We start from the raw sequence: 20,986 nt of genomic DNA, 5'->3' as shown, positions 1-20,986 counted from the left end.
ACAACTTTATAGTGCCTCAGTGGTCAGAAATATTTCAAGAAATAGTTTTTGGCTCAAACTTTATATTAAAGATTGAAGTTGGGCTCCTCTAACATGCCTCATATTCACAAGGGAGACTCTTAAGAAGCTCAGAGAAGTCTTTGATCAATCTAAATTTTTGGATGATCTCCACTGCTGGATGTTTTGTCTCCTCGCGTGTCCTGTGCGTAATGGCACAACCCCTGAGGATGCAACACGTTCAGGGTTGAATGGAGGGGGAGACAGAGGGAGGCAGACAGAAAGTGGGCTGAGGACTGGATCAGTGCGAGGTGGGTGGGCACAGACTCGCTCTCTCCCTCTCCCTCTCTCTCTCCCTCTGTACCGTATAAGTACAGATGTGTGATGGAGAGAGACCCCATCACACCGCAGTTCGCTTTTTACGCAGTGGAGGAGATGAGCGCTCGGATAGCGAGATCCAACCCGGCCATGAAACTGATCGTGGTGAGTATCTGCCGCTCGTCCGCATGGCTCCATCTGATCCGCTGGAGCACAGGGACACGTCCCATACTTTATATACAGAAGTTGTTTCCTTTCGGGGGGGAATCGGTGCGCGATGCTAGTGAGCCAGCTGGGCTACCCAGTCCAGATGTGTTTATTTTGGAGGATGATGCAGAGAAATGAAACTTCTCCATATACATCACGCGTCTGCGCAGGTAGTTTGGCGACGTTCATTTATCACAGGAGCCAACAATCAGTCTGCAGTGCGGACTTTTTGCGCTTCGACGTGTTGGAGACAGGATTTATTGAACTCTATCACTGATTTGGGAAAAAGAAACGATCCTTCATAAGTCCAGATATGAATCATCATCTTATTGAGTTAAGTCTGTATCTGTTTTGTGTGTGAAGCATCTCAAAAGACTCTTACATATTAGACTCTGCTTCCATGGCACTTTTATTTCTGCTGTGAAGTGGCAGCAGGGGATGGAGGCACAATTCACCTTAACCCGGTTTCTTATTTGACATGATATATGATGCATGTGGACAAAATAGCAGGAACACCAATCCAGATTTTTTGATTATATATCAGGACATCCTAATATATATAATGAATGGTATGTTCATATCATGCAGCTAAGCTTGTGAATGGAAATGATATTTGTGTGGCTGTTGCATGGGATTTAAAAAATAATATAAGGTGTTTGTGTCCAGCTTCTGTATGTTTATTGTACAAATGATGGCAAATATCATAAAACAAAACGTTTTAATGGAGCATTCAGTCTTTGGAAATGCTGAAAAGGTTGTTTGTTTTCGATGATGAATGGAGCTCATGCACTTTTTTATTCTTTGCTGTGAACACTCGTCCACATAATGAAACAACAAACACAAGTTATATTAAAAATCAATGAATGGACGTTTGCTCAGAGTCACATTTCATCGCCTTTATACAGCACGATTGAAATGGATGAAACTTTACACTCTGTAAATGGAGTCATATGCCAGCAGGTGGTCTGTGCTAGACTTTTTTGTAGGTATGCCTCTGGGCTAAGAGCAGTTATTTCCTTTGGTGTGTTTTGCATGCTGTGCTGTGTTACAGGTTTTGCGTATGTTCATGTTCAGATGTGTATCAGGGCACAAACACATTGTGCGTGCGAGCTGCAAAACACTGCATCCACTATCTCGCCTGGTGGATTGCATGTGTGTGTGTTTGTTTGTGTGTGTGTGTGTGTGTGTGTGTGTGTGTGTGTGTGTGTGTGTGTGTGTGTGTGTGTGTGTGTGTGTGTGTTGCTAGGCAGTCAAATACAAATGAGAGTGTGTGCATGTGCTTCCTTCCATCGTTTAACGTGCTAATATCCATATAGAGCGTTTCCTCCGCCTCGCTGTCGTCTGTTCTCTGCATTGACCTATAATAGGCAAATATTTTGTTGCTTCAACTGTTTTCTGACGTAATGTTTTCCTGTTCATCCAGTTAGTGACACGGCCATTAGGCCTGGCATAAGTATTTAGCCAAATATTGAGTCAGTCATTCAACCACACAGTTGGGCTCGAGTGTTCACATTTCGCCAATAATTCAATGTGTATCCCTCTGGATCCCTCATGCTTTGGTGCCCATTTCCCTGCTTGTCAAACCCCCGGTCTCACAGTCAAACTGTAAGGATTCTGGAACAAAGGGGCAAACTGAAATGTGATGTCCAGCAAACAAAAGCTGCACCTTACACACCTGTGGGCTCTCTATGTTGCCCCTGTGTGCTCCCAACACACTTTCTGTTTTGGTCCTTACACAAGCTTGATGCCAGTGGAACAGATATTCATATTATTGTTGCCTGTTTGTTTATTTTTGTGTAGAAATGTTTAATTTGTTTTGGTTGCCCACTATAGGTGTACTCCCGCTTGTTTTACCAGCCAATCAGTGCATGTAACTCAGCCACAAATCCTCATTTGGCACATACTGTAACAACCCCTCAACCACACACACATGCACACACACACATGCACACACACACACACACACACATGCACACACACACACACACACACACACCACACACACACACACACACTCATACACACACACACACAATGCATTATCTTTTATCTCGGTTGCCTTTATCTGTTTACCCCTCCTCTCCGTTACTCTCTGTTGTAGCCGTTGGTATAAGTCGCCAACTTCCCTAAACCCAGCAACAGGTTCACACGCAGACAGGCTACTGGCTTAAGAGGTTACTGGGCCAGAAGAGTCAGGCTGTGGAGAGGGGGGTGAGGAAGTGAGGGTGAGACATAGGGAGGGGGGTGAGGCCGACGTGCCGAGGGTGTGTAAAGGTATACAGGATCAACATGTTCAACAAACAAGTAGAGACGTTTATGCAGAAAGAAACGATTACCTGTGGAAGTAGCTGCCACACACAAACACACACACACACACACACACACACACACACACACACACACACACACAGTTAACTTCCTCTTTTCTTTAACAGTGCTGATAGCAGAAGTGGGGGTGTGTGTTTGTGGCACCGTTGTGATGAACTCATTGATCCAGTGTGTGTGTATGTGTGTGTGTGTGTGTGTGTGTGTGTGTGTGTGTGTGTGTGTGTGTGTGTGTGTGTGTGTGTGTGTGTGTGTGTGTGTGTGTGTGTGTGTGTGTGTGGTGATCATAGAGACACAAAGAGCAGCAACCCAGTAGGCAACAGAGCTGCAGCGGTTGTATGTGTGATGGTCACGCACAGGCCCCTGTCTATGTGTTATCTGACTTTTTTGTATGAGTCATAGTAAAAACAGTGTAACTGATGTGATGCAAATGTCTTGAAAGGCCATCTGAACACGAGGAGAGTTGGATTGGTTCATGTTTGATATTTCGACAGATAGAGAATATGATTCATTAATCCTCCTGTTTGAACATGTAAAGCATTGGGACAAATGCAGCTACTTTTTATTTCCATCCACGTGTGTTTGACTTATCAGTGCTGGTGATCATGTGCTATAAACAGTGGGGGAGGAAGTATTCAAATCCTTTACTTAGGTAAAAGTTTCTATACCACTCTGTAAAATACTCAATTTACAAGTACAATCCAGTACTTCAAAGTGTACTTGAACTTAGATCCAGTGGTTTTCAGCCTCCTGCAGATCTCAAGATATTTCTGAAGGTTTTGGAGTAAATTGGTGGAATTGGAAAGATGACAAGACAGGTTTTGCTGTGCAATATTATATTCATCTTTTCCAAATATCTTAAATACTGGATAATTTCTCCATCTTCAGAATTTAATAAGTTATTCAAGCGAAACCATCTTATATGTTTAAATTGGAAATGTCCCTTTGGTGGAGCTTGCTAACAACTTATCAAAGTAAAGTGTCAAAAGCCCTGCTTTGATCTTAAACAGTGCATCATATTTCAGAACCTTTTATCTTTAAGACCTTCAATATAACAGTCCAATATATGAGGTGGTGTAATTTAATGTAGTGTAGTGAAAATATTTCTGTCTGAAGGATTATAAGTATAATTTAACATAAAATATATCTAAGTACATGACTCGATTAACATTCCAGTGGTTGTCCTTGACCTTGAGAAAATGTGTATGTCTCTTGCATTTGAGTCACTGGTGTAAATCTTCCTGCTTTTAAGAATGAACAACAGAAATACTCTGATCATTTGCTGGTTTTCTTCAGAGATTATTCATTTGTTAATCATTTGGTTCATTAAATGCCAGGAAATAAAAAAAAACAAAAGCTTAATTGGACACGTTCATATTGCTTATTTTGTTTGACCAACATCCAAAAAGCCTAATATATAGAGTTTAATATCTTTTAAAAGAGAGAGAACGAATAAATATCCCTTTTGAGAAGCTATGGACAGAGAGAACCTTAAATTTGTACAAATTGACAAATTCATTATCCATAGGAAAATAGTGTTAAAAAACTGTTCTCTGTTAAAACTTTAAGATTTTGATCAGCGCAGTCATCATAACGCTGGTTGCGTTACTGAACTAGTCAAAGTTTTATTTTGTTGTCAGAGGTTTATGAAGAACAGTGTGACGATAGATGTCTTATGATATAGCCGAGTGTCATGTCCTTAAAGTTTCTCTGTCTCTGTGTGGGTGAAAAAAAGATTATATTGCTTATTCACATGAGCCTCACACACACACACACACACACACACACACACACACACACACACACACACACACACACACACACACACACACTCTCTCTCTTACGCATGCACACACACACACACACGCTAACACATGCACGCACACGTCCAAGAGTTGGAATCCCCCCTCAGACCACCTGCGTTCTACAGTTAACTGAAGCCATGTGGCTGCTGGATAAGTTGGTGTCGTGTGGTTTGGTCCCTTTGTGCCACGGCTCTTCTCCTCATGCCATGAAGTTAAGGCTGACCTCAGGCGAGCCAAAACTCTGATTCTCCTTCGTCTTTGAGTTTCACTGACCTCCGCGTCCACCGTAACCACGAGCCCCGACTCTATCTGCTGGAAGTCAGTTAAACAATGGGGCTAATTTCTTCTGGATGCGAGTCTTTTCCAAAGTTCCACTGCCAGCATGAGGGAAGAAGAAGATGTTTACTATTTCAAAATGTAATTGGGATTTACTGAATTACATTAACTTATTGTATGTTCTTTTTTTGTTTTTACTTCCCCCCCGAACTGTTAAACATCTGTATCATATTTTTTCTATTTATACATTTTGCATCACATAAAAACTAAGCTAAATGTTCTTGGCAAACATTGATATTATTCATTATCGAGCCGCCTGGCTTATGATTTTTGCACATTAGTTAGTGCAAAGCTTCAGGTGTTGAACATTTGATTCCAGCGTAACACAGTGGCAACATACAAAGACAAACACTCGTGCTTATATCCACACCTACGAACAATTGAGAGTCTCAGAATAACAGCAATCGGCCTGTTGGAGTATCCAGAGGAAACCAACGCAGAAACGGGGAGAGCATGCAAACTCCAGTCAGGCCTCTGCAGAACTGGAATTCAAACCAGGAACCTTCCTGCTGTGAGGCGACACAGCAAAGAGGAGACAGTGCTAACCTCTGCCTCACCGTGATGGCCCAATTCCTATTTATATTCTTTAATGAATTCAACAGATGCTTCTCTTACAATCTCAATTGGAAAACATGGTTCATCACTGTTTTGGCCTTCGTATGCCAGGTGTCTGCTTCTGTTGTGCAGTGCTTACTACGCCTACGTCATCATTGCACATCGCTGCAGATATTTTCACAACTGACAAACAGAAATCATCCCGAGTCTTTTATTTTAGGATGTATTGCAGTCGAAACCATGTGTTGATGCTCAAAGATAGACACACAAACACTGTGGACGGTGACATCTCAGGGACCGTAAACGGTAAACAGTAAGAATCCGACTGGATCTCCCTCTGTGTCACGCGTGCTGTTGCCTGTTGTGGCGAGTGTGGCCCCGTCACAGGCCTGTGACACACGTGTGCTGTCATTTGTTTAACATTTAACATCTGCGAATTAACACGTGTTCCTTGTTAGAGGACTGGTAAGAAAAACTATCTTTGCCCTGCCTGAACACAAAGTTGTCCCTCGGCTGGGTTTTAAGATTTACCAGCAGGGATTACATAAACTTACAAATATTAAGTATTATTATTTGATCCATTATTGAAAAGTGAGTGAGGCTGCTTTTTCCAACAAACTGCTCCACATCCCACTCTTATCATTTTCATAGCAGCTGCTGTGGCTTGCTCAAGTGCATCTTCACAGTTTAGTTGCTCAGGGAAGGTAAGACTGTATCATTACCTTTTTCACTGCATCCTCTCCTCTCAGCTGGCAGCGCTCCACGTAGGATGCGCTGCTCACCGAGCGTCGCTGTGATGATGTTGACGGTGTAATTACGTCTGTCAGTGGTCCCTATCTGCTGTGTAATTTGGGTTTCCAGCGGTCGTCCACGATGTCGTCAGATGGCATCTTCTGAGGCGACGAGGAGGGTGAAGAGTTCAATATCTCTTTCAGCCGCTGATAGACAAACGTCGTCCAGATGAGTCAATTCTGGCAAAAGTTGACTTTTCTTCTTGTCTCCTGAAGCAGGAAGCTTCTGCACCGGGTGGTCTGGGAAAGCGACTTGATCCGATAACAAATAAATAAATGACATATATTCTTAGATTTGAACTCTTGCTGGACTTGACCATCCCATGTCATTACCCAATGTTGACTGAATATCAGAGGCTAATCTTGTCCTGATTAGAGACAGATCATGTCTCGCAAGACGACACGTCTGTACAACATCTTCCCGGAAACTCGGTGCAGAATGTAGAAGCTAATTGTTACCAGACTACCAAGGCTTGCATGGGTGTGAGCTCACATGCTTCACCGGTGATGACCTCTATTTTTGTCTTTATCCGAGCAGTACGCTACATTTAGCAGCTTTGACGTTGCTGCTTGTTAATCACTCTCCTGTCTTTTCCGATTCCATACACAATTAAAGTCGATTATGTTAGGGTGTGTCAAACCAGTGAGCCGTGTTTTTATCTATTTATTTTGGTGGTATTTTGCTTTTATTGAAAGGACAGAGCAAGCATGAAATGGGGAGAGACACACAGACGTGCAGAGCAAAGGGTCAGATCGGAATCGAACCCGCGGTCACTGCTGTAAGAGTCAAGCGTCCATATGAAATGTTTTTTAAGAGATGTTTACAAGCTCTCTGTTGGGTTCTTAATAGTTTGGAATTGAATATGTATATTTTTCTTACATCACTGGGACCTACTCTTTCCCTGAATTGCTTCGCTGTATATTTTGGAGCTGCAGAGAAGCCAAACTACTTGAAAAACACTGCCGACCCAACCACTTCCACTTGTGCCCAGTCTCTTTGGCTTTGAAATCAGCAGAGGATCCAGTTCCTAACTCATCCTGACTCGAAGTAAAGTTTCAAGTCGAAGCAACAAGTGTAACTGAGCCCTAGGTTTGCCAAAAAAACTGGGTCGATCCACTGTGCGCTCCGTCCTCCAGATGTCCTCGAATTGATTGGATGTGGTCTCACGGCTTAATAGTGTGTACATATGCTCCTTAATTTGAAGAGCAAGGCTATGATTGTGGGTTTGATTCCCGCTGGGGCCACCCATGCTACAAACAAACACTCGAAGTCGGGGGAACTGCGCAGCGAGTCGCTGTGGATGAAAGCCACCGAATGTTGTGCTCGGAGGTCGATAGGCTTTGCCGGGAAAACCACCGCGCTCGCGAGGCCGTTTGAAGCTTCGGTTTCTGTTATGGTGTGTGAAACCCATTCATCTATTTATACCGTCTCTTTTTTTTTCAATGACCAAAAGGAAACAGAAATAGACAAATTCAAAGTAAACCAACACATTTTTGTCCTTTTTGTGTGTGTTTTACATCATTTTAGGCTGATAAATGAAATGAATGCACTTATTTCATTTAGGAATTTGTGTATCGTTTACTGTATGCTGTTATACTGTGGCAAATGGGGAGGAAGCACACACACACACACACACACACACACAATCGTGTCTGTATTACTTCAGAAGACATCAAATTGAATTTCCCGGAGACTAAATCTGACCTTATCCACAGCTAAGCCAAACCCTGAACCTAACCTTAACTTATACGTTAACTCTGACTTTGAAAATTGCTTCCACCTTAAAACTTATCTTAACCATATGTAATGAGTGATATCTGGACCACACACACTCACATAATTAATTTGGATGAAGAGATTTCTATGTCCAAATATTTTGTAATAGCGAGTAAAAGATACTTGTGCATACGTGCCCATCTACACACAGTGAAAACCGATTCTTCCTCTATTTCACTAACTCAAACACACTCTGTAGTAGATAGTGTTTTGTGGTTGTACGTTATGTACTTGCAGGGAAATGAGATGAGCCCAAACACATAGGCAGATCAATAGTGAGCGGCGGGTAAACTGTCGAGCGGAGTGGGTGAGTGTTTTGTATTCTGGTGGTGAATGGGGAAAGCCCAGTGACCTCCAATAGTTCTCTTTATGAACAGCAGCCAGGAGCGGAGACCGCAGAGCGCACAGAGCGGCTCTGAGGAAGACGGCAATTGGACGTGAAGATGGATGTACACACACACACACACACATACACACACATACACAGACACACAGTCATTTCTGCATACGTGCAGGCCTGCACGGACATACATGAATGTTCTGTAACTGTAAAGCTTGTTGTATGGATACATTACATTTTGAAGAAGCATACTGGAAAGCAGAAAACCACACACACAATGCAACGACACCCTATTGTTAGTGTGTCGGAGCAGTGAGGATGTGTCCCGGCCAATGGGAAAGTCCACAGAGCCGATGGCTGAGGGCCTTCAGGGTGGAAGGAGGCTGTTGTGTGACATCTGGTCGGCATGTGTCCTCTGACCAGCTGCATGGCTGCATGACAAACATGTTCACCAACTGATATCTTAAATTTTAGATTCGCCCCAAAGCGCTTCAGCTCCTGCTCCTGATGATACACGCGCCTGTTTTTCAAAGGAAGTGGCTACACATGTCCGTGTCAGAGCTGTGCGTCCATATGAATGGGTTGCTTTTAGGTGGAGAGAGATATATGGGTGTGGTGTGTTCTTGCTCCGGGGCGTTAGTGCTGTGCTGTAGATCACCCTTGAATCACGTCAGCTACACAGCGGCCTATCTACCAGAGCTGCTGACGTGTGCAGGAGAGGTGAGGTCAGAGAACACGGGGCAGTGTGACACACGTTTTATTTTTAAGATTGCTGCAACATTAGAGTAATCATTGTGATTTGAGGTCATGCAAACGGCTGATAATGCTTCCTGCAAATATTAAAGATTTAAAGAAGTACAGTCATCACTGTTTAAAAGGTCGGTCCAGTGCAGTTATGCTCTATAAACTGCTGCTGAATTTCTCCAAGGACTGTAAAGCACAGGAAATCACTTCAGCACTGCGTCTCCACCAGGAACTTCAACGTTCAGCTCCGAACTTTCCCTCAACTCTCGCTTAGAGGAAGCTCTGAGTTGGCGAGTCCTCCAAAGATTTCAAAATTCCGGAGCCAAACTGGAGCTGTGCACGAGATTTCTGTCACCGCTGTTAACTGGGCGCTGTGCTCTCCCCTCCTCTCTCTCTTTCAGCTCTTCACAGCTTCTCTTTCCTGGGCCTTCCAGCAGCAGGAAGTTCTGCCTCAGTACCAGCACCGCGACCCTGTGACATCTGAATTCCTCCTGTGTGACCAGTGCCCCCCCGGCACGGCCGTGAGGCGACACTGCACCGCTGACACGCCCACAGAGTGCCAACCCTGTCCCGAGAGGCACTTTGCTGAGAACTGGCACTGGGGGGATACGTGTCAATACTGCACCTCGGTATGTACGAGGCCAAAAATAGCATCTCTCTGGTTTCTTCTGAATAGACCCATGAGCTGCATTTTGTGGCGCAAGTAGTGTGACTATACTGTTTTTGTGTATCTACACCCATTTGAGTGAATGGACCAAATATGAACTTGCTGCACATCATGGTCAGGAACTCCTCTGTGGTTTTTCTCGTGCCTTTTCCTTAGATGCTGTTTGTTTACATTTTGTTATTGTGCATCTGTTATTTTTTTGGAAACCAGTGTTTCCACTTCAATTGCTGCTTCTAAAAGTAGCGTCTGCATGTGCTCATTGTGGTCCACATTGTGATCTCGCCACAGAGAACAAATGACTTCCTCTTTGCCACTGGATGAATTATGCAACATGTCCACTGGTCGGCTCTATTCTCTGTATTGTTTTGAACTACTCAAGCTTACTTTTTTATTCCTGCTCAGGCTCTGGGCCTTTACATGATTTTTTCTTGCGATGCAGCATCGTAATTCCCACGAGTATTTAATATTTCATTACTGTACTTATACATATATGTGAATCTTTTTTACTTATGTGTAAAATTAACTGCAGGTGTATGAATACGTCTGTAGTGTGTGACCTTGTGTGTCTGTTGTGTTCAGGTGTGTAAGGAGAGGCAGCTCGTGAGGCAGCAGTGCAACAGCACCCATGACCAGCTGTGTGCGTGTGCCCCAGGTTTCCACCTAGTGGTGGAGTTCTGCATCACACACAGTACCTGTCCACCTGGCTATGGAGTGACAGCTTTAGGTGAGACCTTCATTGATAATAATATAATATGTATGTATGTACATATAAATATATACATACACATGTTTATAGTTACAAGGTAATTTATATGTTGAGAATGAGAAATTCAATAGAAGATCAGACAGCATGAGACAAATATTAGGAGCACAAATATGAGACTAAAAATGTTGTAGATGAGTAAAAACAGGATGATTGAAACATAAACATTAATAAATAAGATCAGAGCTAGAGTAAATGTAAGTATAAATAATCAGTTGTAAGGGGAATCCTGAAAAGGAAACGGAAAAAAAAGTGTCTTTACGAGAGATTCTACATGATTTTGCCAGACTGCTCTCCTCAGGGAGAGTGTTTATTTAGACAATTATTAGGTAACTTCACTTGTCATGCCAAATTTGATTTTTTTTAAAACAAGGCAACCAGTTATTTTGTAGGTCTTCTGTCTATCCAATCCTGAGAATACATGAGATTTTTTGAAAAAGAAGCAATAACAGTAAATATCTGTAGTACACCAGGGATAATAAAGAGTTATTTCAGCGTATAACCTGAGAGAGGTAGTACATTTGAGAAAGTATATATGTGCGCTTATTGCCATATATATTCTGCATGTATCTGTGAGTATTTATTAGTGTTGTACCCACGTATATACACATTCAATGTACTCTATGGGATTTCAGTAGTTTGAATAAAAATCTCTTCTGCTTTACTCGTCCACAAGCCATTTAAATTCCTGACATGTCTGTGAGGAACCATTGTGTTTCCAAAATAAAACACACATCAGTTATTGATCACACTTTCATAATACGCTGTCCTGACCCTTGTATCACCCCTTAATTTGTTCCAGTTTTTCTTTATCTGTCTCTCTCACACACACACACACACACACACACACACACACACACACACACACACACACACACACACACACACACACACACACACACACACACATACAGACACACACACACACAATATGTAGCAGATACTTGTTGTCGTTGATACACGTGACAAAGATTAGCAATGGGAACTTTGGTCTGAATGTTAATACCCACACGCATGTTTCGTTGCTGCATTACCACACCTGACCTGCACTTTGAGTGGCAGTATTGCATAATACATGCGTGACAAATACTCAGTGTATCCTTTACATGCTCTAGTTCCAGAGAAGTGCTTTAGCGTTAGCGGTAGTAATGTTATACATTTAGTTATATCTAAAATGTATGTTTCTAAGTTGTGTGATTTCCAAATGATGAGGAATGCAACTAATCATTTCATTTTCGATTGATGATGTAGAGACCTGGCTATAATAATATGATATATAAGTTGAATATTAATAGACTTTGGCAAAAAAATTATATTTCAAAAAGTAATAAATCACGTGAAGATATTTAAAAAAGTTAAGCTCAGTTTCCTGTCTGTCAGCAAGAGTATCAGCTGGTGGCAGTGATGGTCTTAGACAGCTGTAGGCTATGAAATTAGAAGGGTTGGGCAATAAAACAATATCAATTATTATGATTTCAATTTGTTATTGTCATTTGATCATGTATTATCAATATGACTTTTATCAATAGAAATACAACTCAGATTCAATATATATCAATATACTGCTTATGCATTGTACAAACTTGTGTATTGTGTAGAGATAAGGTAACAACACAATTAATCTATTTCAGATTTGCAGAATGTTTTGCTACTTGTCTCTGCTCATAAAGAAACATTTAAAATCACAACTTTCACTTTGGAGCAAAAATCAGTCTTTAAACTACTAATACAAATTATTATAATAATAATAATTACATTTATCATGACAATCATTGATTTATTGATATCCGTTTTCATACATCGCTCAGCCCAAGTACTAAGTTAAAAGTTTCATCAATTAAAAGGGAAGACTCTGTTAAATCATACCAACAAAGTGCTGCGTCACTTGTTCCTCTTCAAGAACATAAAGGATTAACAACATTACGAAAGGGGAAACTTAGTATAAAGCATCCAGCAACAAATTTGTATTAAAGAGGAAATGATTTTATTAATGGTTTCTCATGACGGAGATCAGCACCTGTGAATGACGTGTCAATCCGTTATGGTGAATTTTTTTTTTTTAATTATCAATATAATGGAGGCTTTTGCCGAACGCTGGTGTAGTTTATCCGACATATGAGAAGAAAAGTTTCAACTCGGTCCACAGACACGCACACATATAGAACGTATCACACATCACAACTAATTTGGAAGTGCACTTCCTTGAGACACCTACAATCCACACGTCAGGTTTGAAGACCCTTCTCCAGAGATGCGTTTCACACACAGACGAGCAGGTTTGTGGAATTGTAGGTGGCTGCATGGGAAATGATTTTCTCTCTCCAAGGAGTGAGATAATTTCAATCTTGCCAGACTAGAATATGTGAGTAATGTTTGGTCAGTGGTTGCATGTTATTCTGAAATCACAGGTTCTCTTATTGTGGTGTCAACATCAGCGTTTTCCCTCACGATCCGGAAACAAATGCTGTCTGAGCTAATTATAAAGGTCGGCACGGTCAAGGGTGACATTATCGTGGTGGATCTGGGACCTGATATTCCAGGCAGATTTTTTCCTTTGGCGCGTAACCCGTGACTGTGGGCAACATAAACACAGGCCGGTGCTTAACTTCAACATTTCAGCGAAACAGAATCTGATATTTCTACTGGAACCGCAGCACAAACTGGCGCTGCACTTTGTCATGACTTCATCTCAGACCTGAGAACCGGAATCCAGCCGCTCTGCATCGGTGACACAACAATTTCCATCCACGCTGGTGGTTATCATCATCGGACCCCTGCGCCGCAGACACAAGTCGAAGATGACATAGCTTTTTCCACTACATTGTTCCATCTACACAATTTGACTTGAAGGCCTAATGTAGCTCTGCAGACATGACGCGGCAGTTCAGGGGATTCCCCTCTGTAAGACTTGTTATGTAATGACTTGTGGTTTAAGACCTTTAAACCGCCGGATGATAGAAAAGTCACGGTTCAGTCTTCTAACAGCACAAATGCGTTTTATGACTCTGCTCCTTGATCTCCTGATGCGGCTGTTTTTAAGTTTCTATTCTTTCTCTGCAAGGTTTTATGCCCTTCTATGGTTTTTGGAAACTGGTAGAAGCAACGAGAACAGAACATACTATATGAGAGAGAACCAACCAATCAATTGATAATTATCAATTAATCTTATGTTTTCCTTTTTTATCTAAATTGTTGTAAAATAGTTAAAGTGCCCCAAATTGTTTCCCTAAACTAAAACACAGTTTACTGTCGTTAAAATGCTTGTTTTGTGCAAGAAATCAGAAAATGTGATAGTAGATATGTTTATTAAATTATGTATAAAAAAATATTGTAAACAGATATTAACACTCAAAAAATGCTGAAAGTAGGCAGGATCTATATATATATATATATATATATATATATATATATATATATAAGTTCATATAAAGTATACTATTGATAATAATCAATTGATTAACAAAATAACTAATCTAATAATCAACTAATTGATTAATAGACAAATAATGTATAAATTAACCTAGTTTGTAATCTGTGCATCTAACTGCACCTCATTTAGTTCATGAATATACAACACAATGTAGACAGTAGAATTTGCATTACTTATTAAAATGATATCTACAGCTTTTTCTTCAGACAGTAAAGTGCGAACATGCTGATTTTGCTGTGACAGAGGAAAATCTCAGAAGAAAAATTCGATGCCAGCATATGAAACCATACTGAAGATACGCTGACACGTTCTCAAACTCTACCTCCTCTGTCAGCAGTGGCCCCGGAAACATTATCACTTCGCAAATCAGCATATGGTTTTGCCTCGTAATGCTAAATGCTGAAGTGTTTTCAAAGAAAGAACATATTGTGCCGTGTTAGCGGGAAACTGATTAAAGGTTAAATCTGATATGAGTAGCTCACCTCCCACAGCGCTTTCACTTCAGCACGTCAGAGATTAAAATAAAAAGAGGATGTTAGCCGCTACCTGGGTCATCATGATGCCATACAGGTCATACACCATTTACGTTTACTGTAAAGTCATCATGATAATGGTAAATGGGTTCAAATGCTTTAAGATACTGAGTTGAATAAATATGTGCCTTTAGGTCACATTATTATATAAGAAGGGACACAAAAAACTAATAATCATTTACATATGAGAAATTTCACAGTAATTCTTATTTTCAGATGTTACTTTTGAATTATATAATCACTTCATCGTATGTGTATACAATACATTCATGTCTCAGCACGTCGGTTTAAGCAGGATAATGTTTTGTTCTTGTTGGGATTATAACTTTAGAGTGTTTTTTTCCTAGATGATTAACCTTTGGAATTGAGAGGTCAAAGGTCACAATAAAAAATATATATATGGTCAGAGAAACACATTTTCCAAGATAAATCCAGAAATTATAGAGAGAATCTTATATTGCTAAGAAAAAGCGTCACGATCATATGTTGTCATATGATAAGTGACGTCATGAAGCAGTCACTTGAATGAAATAGCATTATAACAATATTAAAAGTTAGCATTGCCTTACTGGGATATATATGCAGCGTGCATAGGGGCTGCATTGCTTTCACTCAAAAAGAAAAGAGTTTTCTTCTCAATCACTTTAGATATTTAGACATTTTATTTTCAATTTAGTACATAAACATTTGGATAAATGTGACATTTGTTATTTTTTATTGCACAAAACATTTGAGACACAAAACTTAAGACCTTACAGTAGTTTAACTTGTGTTTTACTGAATATTTTAAAACATATATTCAAACCTCAAAGACAATTGGGGGGTTTTGATGATCTTCCTGTCAGTCAATCTGAAAAAGAACAATGTGGGGTGCAGTTCGATTTGTCATCATAGTAGTAGAACTCAAGCACTGTGGTTTGCAAGCAAGATATAATGAAGGAGCTGTTGTAGTAAGTGAGACCAGTGTGAGTCATTATCAGAGTCACACAGTCATCTGTCATTGTGATGGGTTGTCACATGACGCTGTGGTCGACGTTCCTGGAATCACTTCGTCCTTTTAGACGAGCTGAACGTGCACATCGTGTTCACACTGGAAAATGCTGAGATGTCACATGAGGAGAAGTGTGATGAGAAATCTGTATGATTGAGCGTCTAATCATAAATAATATACCATTGATTTTAAGCTGTATAAATCCATTTACAGCCGTTTTCTCATTCATAAAATCAATAGACCACCCTGTGTGTTTCTCCTGCAGGTACACCAGTGAGTGACACCGCGTGTGAGCACTGTCCGCCTGGTCATTTCTCCGCCGGCAGCTCGGCCACTGAGACGTGCCAGCGCCACAGAAACTGCTCGGACTGGGGTCTGAAGACGCTGAGGTGGGGCACGTCCACTTCAGACAGCCTCTGCGGCAGCCAGGACAAGGCGGCAACACTGGAGTGCTCCCAGCATCACACTCTGTGCCACACTGGTGAGAACACTGTCTTCAACTAGCTAAAGGAGGGCTCAATGTCTAATCCTCAGCATATGGAGGGTTTTAGGGACTAAAAGCAGGCTGGAGATCATTTGTACAGTACACACACACACACACACACACACACACACACACGCACGCACACACACACACACACACACACACACACACACACACACACGTGATAATGATTTTGAGCAAACCTCAATTGTCAACAACTTAGAATCCGTCAGAGCTGAATTATTTTCAACGTGTGGTCATTTCATTCCTGAAGGCAGGGGATTTCCTCGGTCAGGTCTGTTGTCCAAATTCCATACTTTTCCAAATTCTTGTGTGCCCGTAAAACCAACACAAGAGGAGGAAGAAGTTCCAGAGTAAAAGAGTTGAACGGGGTGTTTACAGCAATCCTGTCATAGTGACCCACGATGGATCAATTACTCCTTTAGCTGTCAAATCCTCGGAGCGCAATAACAGAGGAAACTGAGTCAAGCAGAAACGAGAGAACAGGCGGACTGGTTAGTTTCAGTTACTCAGACCTTAACTATGACAGATGCTGACAATTAATTTGAGAGGAGAAGCTTCAGATACGAAACTAAATACCCCGGGAAACCAGTCACCGAAGACACACACACACACACACACTGTGTAGCTGAGGGTGATGCTCTCCTCAAATATTCATTCACAAATTGTCTTCCTGTGGACGACACAACCGCAGATAGTTTGTGGTAAATCCTGGAACCGTTTAGTAAAAATGTTAGATTGAAAGCAGTTGGGATTCCCAAAGTTGCTATATGTGTCTCAGAGCAACCACCGGGATGTCAATGTCAGTTATAAACCGAGCTGCACTTACAACATCCAGACACGAGAGAAACAAGAGATAATATCCTCTTCACATTAAACTCAATGACTCTACCCGACATCGGTTTTCTGATGTCCATCATGTTCTGCAAGTCAGTTCAGCTGTAATTTCATCACCTCCAGCTCTCGTTGAGATTTTGAGAATAAAGTTGTGATATTACAATAAATGTCATAAATTTAGGGGAAAAAATGTCATAATTTTTGATAAGGTGTTGTCAAATAGGAATATTTGAAATTGGGAAGTTATGCTAAAAAAGTTATTCTTATCTCCTAAAAAATAAATATTCATACTATTATGACTTTTATGTAAAATTTCTACTTTATTCTCCTTATATTACAGCTTTATTGTTAATAACTTTATCCTTGTAATATTATGACTTTTTCACACAATGTTACAAGATTATTCTCAAAATCTCATAGTCTTTCTTCATTGGGCTCTAATAGTGTGTGCAGTAATTAGAGCAGGTTGAGGTTTCCCGACTTCAAGTGAAGAAAATACTATCAGTGAAGCTGATCTTCGCTTGCAGAAATGTAGGACAGGTTATGATGAAATATGAATGAATTTGTTACAACTGAGCGGGAAAGTGCACCTCAGTTTGAGGTGCTGTTGTCATCTCGTTGCATAGAAACACAGGCACACTCAGTTTGGTTCGGTTTGTCAATAGTGGTTCTGTGCTGTCGATGGGGAAGAGAAAGAGAGGAAATCATTTTCTCTGATGTGGTCACATTCCGACGCAACACTAATAAACACTCACGCAAACGTGTAAAAACAAATCCAGTCATAAAACATCAACTGTGTGGAGAAGAAAACACGGATCTAAACAGCAACTCTGTTCCAAGAATGAAGAATACATTTCAATGCAACTCTTCATTTGTTATATGATGTTCCCTCTGCTATGATGTTACCTTCAAAAAAAGCTCTTGGTTAAATTGTCTGGAATAAAACAGTAAAATCGCATTTACGTTTTCATCCCTGTACCCCACTTGCCCTAGTGCACTAAGCCATAGTCAGGAGACGACTGTGTCACTGTGTCCACTGAGTGATGAACGCTGGATTAAACATTCAATGATTGTGAAAGCGAACTGACTCATTCTGACAGTTACGCAGTAATATATTTTTAAAGTTTGTCACCATAAGCTACTGGTCAAACAAGGTCAATAAGGCATTTGCAGCAAGACCCCTGTGCTGACTTCCAAAAAATGGTGTTGCTTAAGAATTAAACTTTTTACTTGAAAGAGGAAGAATATTATTTCTTGCATGGAATATTGACATTATCATACTGTCCTACTATGTTGAGGCGGCTGTGGCTCAGGAGGTAGAGAGGATAGACGTCCACCCACCAGAGGGGTTGTTGGTTCGTTCCCCTGCTCTGTGTTGGGCAGGAGACTGTTACCTGAATGGCCCTTGACAGTTATGCAGACAGTGTATGATGTTATACTGTAAAAATAAAAAAAATAGTTTTAAAGCTCACTCTTCCTGTCTCGTTCACTTTATTTCAGATGTGACTCTGTGTGAGGAGGCAGTGTTCCAGTCTCTCGCCTCGCTGCAGCTGTCCTCAGTGCCCCTGGAGCGGCTGTTGGAGAGTCTCCCGGGCCGGAGGGTGGAACGTAAGAGCCTGGAGAGGCTGAAAAAGGCCTGCTCCCCTCACCAGCAGGTCCTCCACCTGCTGCGACTGTGGAGGGAGCAGAACAAGGACCAGGACAAGCTGTACGGCATCATACGAGGTACAATATAAATACAACACACTAGTTTTACCCAGTTCTTAATTAAATCCTGCAATTGTGTATTCATGTTTGTATCCTGTCCCTCCAGGTGTGAACCACTGTGAGAGGAAGGTCTCTCGCTGCAACGGCCTGAAGAACCTGACCCTAGACGACCTCCTGCAGGTCACCAACAGCCTGCCGGGGTTGAGGGTTCAGCAGGAGGACGTCCGGGCTGTGGTCTCGACTTGCCTGCCCAGGCAATACATCCTGCAGCTTCTTCACCTGTGGAAGACGGCAAACTACGACCTGGATCTAGCCAAAGGCCTGTCTCACAGTCTGAGGGTGCTGCGCAGCCAGGGGGGGACGCCGCGCTACCTGCTGAAGGGCCTGAAGAAGATCAGCCGCATCATAGGAACCACCTCAGCGCACAAGTTGTATGAGAAGATGTTTGTCAGTATGCTGCAGGACGAGTTGTGTTTTAAGGGCCATAAGCCTTTAAATGAATAAGGAAGCAGGTACAAACAGGAATATATGCAGAAACACAAACACACACACACACACACGCACACACTGAACCTGGGGCATAAAGGTATGTGAAAGAGTAACAGACATGGGTCACACGATAATTTCAGGTCTTCAAGATATCACCAAATGATATCAAGCTATGCACATAGTGCCAAGAGGTATTTCGTCAAAAAAGAAAAGTGGAAAGATAAACTCTTCTTCCTGTCACTGGTGTTCTATCAAATTATTATTGATTGATACACATGATTATAAAAACTACAATAAAAAGTAAAAACTTCCCTCTATATAAAATACCCGTCTGCAGTTATAAATCGAATAAGAATTGATAAAATAAAGAAAACATATTTGACATCTGTGTACTCAAGGCAGACTAAATCAAAAAGTTAAAAAAAAAAAAAAAAATCCTAGAAACCTTTCTACCAGAGTCTGTGAAAAAAAGAAAATATTTAAGATGTAAATAGCAAACTGTTTTATGGAAGATGGGCTGTTTTTATTATTGTTGCTTTCTCGCTGTTTGAGAGGAAGGATTTGGTTTCATAATGAAATACATGTAATTTTCTACAGTTTCGCTTTGTGTGTTTGTTGGTTTGTTCTGGACTGCTGGCAAGTAAAGCTCGTCTGAATTTTTATTTTTAAATTGTCAGCTTTATGAATGTACAAAGGAGTGCAATTGTTTTCTATTTAAAAAAATGTAGTTTCTGAGCATGTAAAAGCTTGTTTTTTTAATTACTTCATCAGAAATACTGGATTCCAAATGCTGCAAGTTCATGAAGTGATATTTGTTTTATATTTTGTTTTATCACTTTTATATTGTTAAATGTATGATCTTTATTGTATATATGCTTGACTGGTTCTCTTTAAGCTCGTGTAACTTGTGAACACTAATGTCAAATGATCTGATTAAAATCAGTTTGTAAAAAATGCATATAATATTGTCTCTGGCATTTTGCTGTTGTCTTATAATTTCCTTCAAGTTTATAGATTAGGTTATATCAGGGTCAGGAGTTAATATTAAATATATTTTAATTCCAAGCATAATACACACACAACACTTAGAACATTTAAGTGAATATCAATATTCATTACATACTAGGGTTGGGCAACATTCATAAAATTCTCTGTTCCAGTATATACTGTGAATATGTTTTATTTGAGCCTTCTAAATAAGGGGCCATACAGCGGCCATACAGGGGCACAATTTAGGGATAATTATTTGTGGTTCAAGCACATAGTATACTTCAGAAAAGCTAAGGCAATAGAAATTCTTAACAAATTTTCATATTTATTGTTGGTGTTGTAAACAAGCGGCTAGTATAAAACAAGTTAATTTAAAAAAGTCCTCTGACAGGACAGGGGCCCTCCAAATCAGATTTCAGCTGGGGCCAAAGCCTCCCCAGCCCCCCCCCCTGAACCTTGGGTCAATGGTTCAACTGTCAGTGCAAGGCAGAGTCAGAGTGGCTTCAGGACAAGTTTCTGACTGTCCATGAGTGTCCCAGTGCCATAGAGAAGGAGTGGGAGGATCTGTCAGAAAGAATGAGATAAACTGCCCAAATCCAGGTGTTCAGAGCAAGATTCAACCAAGAAGACAGAAGCTGTCAATGAAACTTTTATAAATGAAATGTTTACACATACATTTCTAATAACATGTTTCCCCTTTATGGCAACTTTATCCATTAACAAATTACAAATTAACCACAAGGTGCTTTTGAGAATTTATTATCATCATTATTTTTTATATATTTTTGTATTCTTCATACATTGTATTCTTGTACACTTCTACAAAAACGTGTTTTCTTTTAAATGATGTGAATTAATATAACCCTGACATGATGATAT

At 40.7% G+C, this 20,986-nt stretch overlaps 1 protein-coding gene across 1 annotated transcript; it reads left to right on the top strand.

Moving 5' to 3' along the window:
- Nucleotides 1-420: 420 nt before the first annotated feature.
- On the top strand, nt 421-19,132 carry LOC133014754 (tumor necrosis factor receptor superfamily member 11B-like). The gene is made up of 6 exons (XM_061082018.1): nt 421-480; nt 9,597-9,824; nt 10,442-10,586; nt 15,845-16,060; nt 18,422-18,646; nt 18,735-19,132. The coding sequence occupies exons 1-6, from the start codon at nt 433-435 to the stop codon at nt 19,130-19,132; spliced, it is 1,260 nt and encodes a 419-aa protein (XP_060938001.1). The 5' UTR covers nt 421-432.
- The last annotated feature ends 1,854 nt before the right edge of the window (nt 19,133-20,986 follow it).

The sequence above is a fragment of the Limanda limanda genome, chromosome 11 (genome assembly GCF_963576545.1).
Source record: "Limanda limanda chromosome 11, fLimLim1.1, whole genome shotgun sequence".
Lineage (NCBI taxonomy): Eukaryota > Metazoa > Chordata > Actinopteri > Pleuronectiformes > Pleuronectidae > Limanda > Limanda limanda.
This window is presented reverse-complemented; position numbering and strand designations above follow the sequence as displayed.